The sequence below is a fragment of the Gastrolobium bilobum genome, unplaced genomic scaffold, assembly GCF_033153095.1.
Source record: "Gastrolobium bilobum isolate Gb01-03AN ecotype WA unplaced genomic scaffold, APGP_CSIRO_Gbil_v1 utg17607, whole genome shotgun sequence".
Lineage (NCBI taxonomy): Eukaryota > Viridiplantae > Streptophyta > Magnoliopsida > Fabales > Fabaceae > Gastrolobium > Gastrolobium bilobum.
Window position 1 is genome coordinate 82,348 of NW_026895160.1, and position 2,184 is coordinate 84,531.

At 36.7% G+C, this 2,184-nt stretch overlaps 1 protein-coding gene across 1 annotated transcript; it reads left to right on the forward strand.

Moving 5' to 3' along the window:
* Nucleotides 1–281: 281 nt before the first annotated feature.
* On the forward strand, nt 282–1,535 carry LOC133296691 (isoflavone-7-O-methyltransferase 9-like). Its single transcript, XM_061495748.1, has 2 exons — nt 282–1,046; nt 1,233–1,535. The coding sequence occupies exons 1-2, from the start codon at nt 282–284 to the stop codon at nt 1,533–1,535; spliced, it is 1,068 nt and encodes a 355-aa protein (XP_061351732.1).
* Nucleotides 1,536–2,184: the final 649 nt, after the last annotated feature.

Below are 2,184 nucleotides of genomic sequence, written 5' to 3' on the forward strand. Positions count from 1 at the left end.
AAATATTCGAGAGAGGTATTAAGGACAAAGATTGCTGTGTGTATGTAAGGTGATAATTAAGTAATACTAACGAAGCTTACCAAAAAAAAAAAAAAAAGTAATACTAATGAAGTAGGTCAGAACAAGACATTGATATTTTATTAATTCAGCAACGTGTGGGAGGTGCCGATCAATTAGTATATAAGGCAGAAGCAGAGCAAGTTGAGTTCAGAGCAACAGAGCAAGTGACAAGTTTGAAACACAAACACACTATTATTGGATCACTCTGCATTCTCATTCTCATGGCTTCCACAAATGATTACAAAGCAAGTGAGCTATTCCAAGCTCAAGCTCATTTGTACAGAATGATGTATAGCTTCCTTAATCCCATGTGCATCAAGTGGGCCATTGACCTTGGCATTCCTGATATCATCCACAATCATCCCCATCCCATTACTCTTCCTGAGCTTGTTTCTGCTCTTAATGTTCCACTTTCTAAAGCTACTTGTGTTGAGCGCCTCATGCGCTTATTGGCACACAATGACTTCTTTGCAATCATCAAAATCGATGACACCAGAGAAGCATATGCTCTTACTCCATCTTCACAACTCCTTGTCAACGGCACTGATCACTGTTTATCTTCGATGGTTCATTTGTTAAATAGCCCTACTCTTGTTGGCTCATATCATCACTTGGGAAAATGGACTTCTGGGGAGGACCTCACGATCGTTGAGACCGCATTAGGACCCGGAGGCTATTGGGATTTTATTCATCAAAATCCCACTCATTTGAAGACATTCAATGAGGCTATGGAAAGTGATTCTCACGTTGTAAGGTTGGCGTTGAGAGATTGCAAATCAGTTTTTGAGGGCCTCGATTCCATAGTTGATGTTGGTGGTGGAACCGGAAACACTGCTAAGATTATATGTGAGGCATTTCCTAATTTAAAATACATAGTGTTGGACCTTCCACAGGTTGTTACAGGCTTAACAGGAAGCAACAATTTGACTTTTGTTGGCGGCAACATGTTTAAATCTATCCCTCAAGCTGATGGAGTTTTACTCAAGGTATTTATACCAAAAACTATATAGGAATTATCATAACTTGCTTTCTCTTCACATACGTCTAGTAGTATTTTAGTCTAACAATGACATTCATACATAGGTTTATTTCTCAATGCAGTAATTCATTAGCATATGTTATTGACAGTGCTTCTGCTTCTTCTGACCCTCCATTTATTGTTATTTTTGCAGTGGGTTTTACATAACTGGAGCGATGATGATTGCATAAGGATACTCAAAAATTGTAAAGAAGCCATTTCGGGAAAAGGCAAAGGAGGAAAAGTGATCATCATAGACATTGTGATAAATGAAAAGCAAGATGAGCTTGGAATGACAGAAGTAAAGCTCTTGCTTGACATAGCTATGATGACAAGTCTCAATGGGAAAGAGAGAGATGAAAAAGATTGGAAGAGACTTTTCGACAAAGCAGGCTTCAAACATTATAAGATATTCCCCACTTTTGGATTTAGGTCTCTTATTGAGCTTTATCCTTAAGGATTGTTGTAATTTATTTAACAGTTTTAGTTATGCTGAACTAAAATAAAGTTTAAAATGAGCGACTTGTATTAGTAATGGTGTACACAAGAAAAAGGCTGTTGAGTTACATGACTCTGCTTTCTCTAAACTTACTTCAAATTGATGTATGAATATACGTTGTGTGTAACAAAAGTTACGACACTCTTTGGTTTATTTCTTAACATTGTTTTCTTCAACACTTGCTTCCTGGATTCCTGCATTGATGGGCTATGGGATCCAAAGATACTTTTCACACATACTCTGTTCAAATTGTCACTGGAAGCTAATGATGAAAGTTTCTGATTAGAATAAATTATCTGTACCTCATATATCTGCTGAAAGCATATATACAATCGCCTGAATACTCCTTCTTAAGAAAAGGAATTTATGTCCGTGAATCTTGAATCTGTCATATCATGCAATGCCTATGACTATAATTGCTAATAAACTAGTCCAATACACTTGAATGTAAGTCACTAGGATTTGACTAGTGATGAGGGACTTGACTAATTTGCATGAGGTTATAAGTTGGAATCTAAATGCCATTATTGTATCAAAAAAATAAGAATAAACTTAAATGTTAGAAGCTTTTGGACTGGCTAGTTAGAACTGCTAGTGAAAGAAGTGC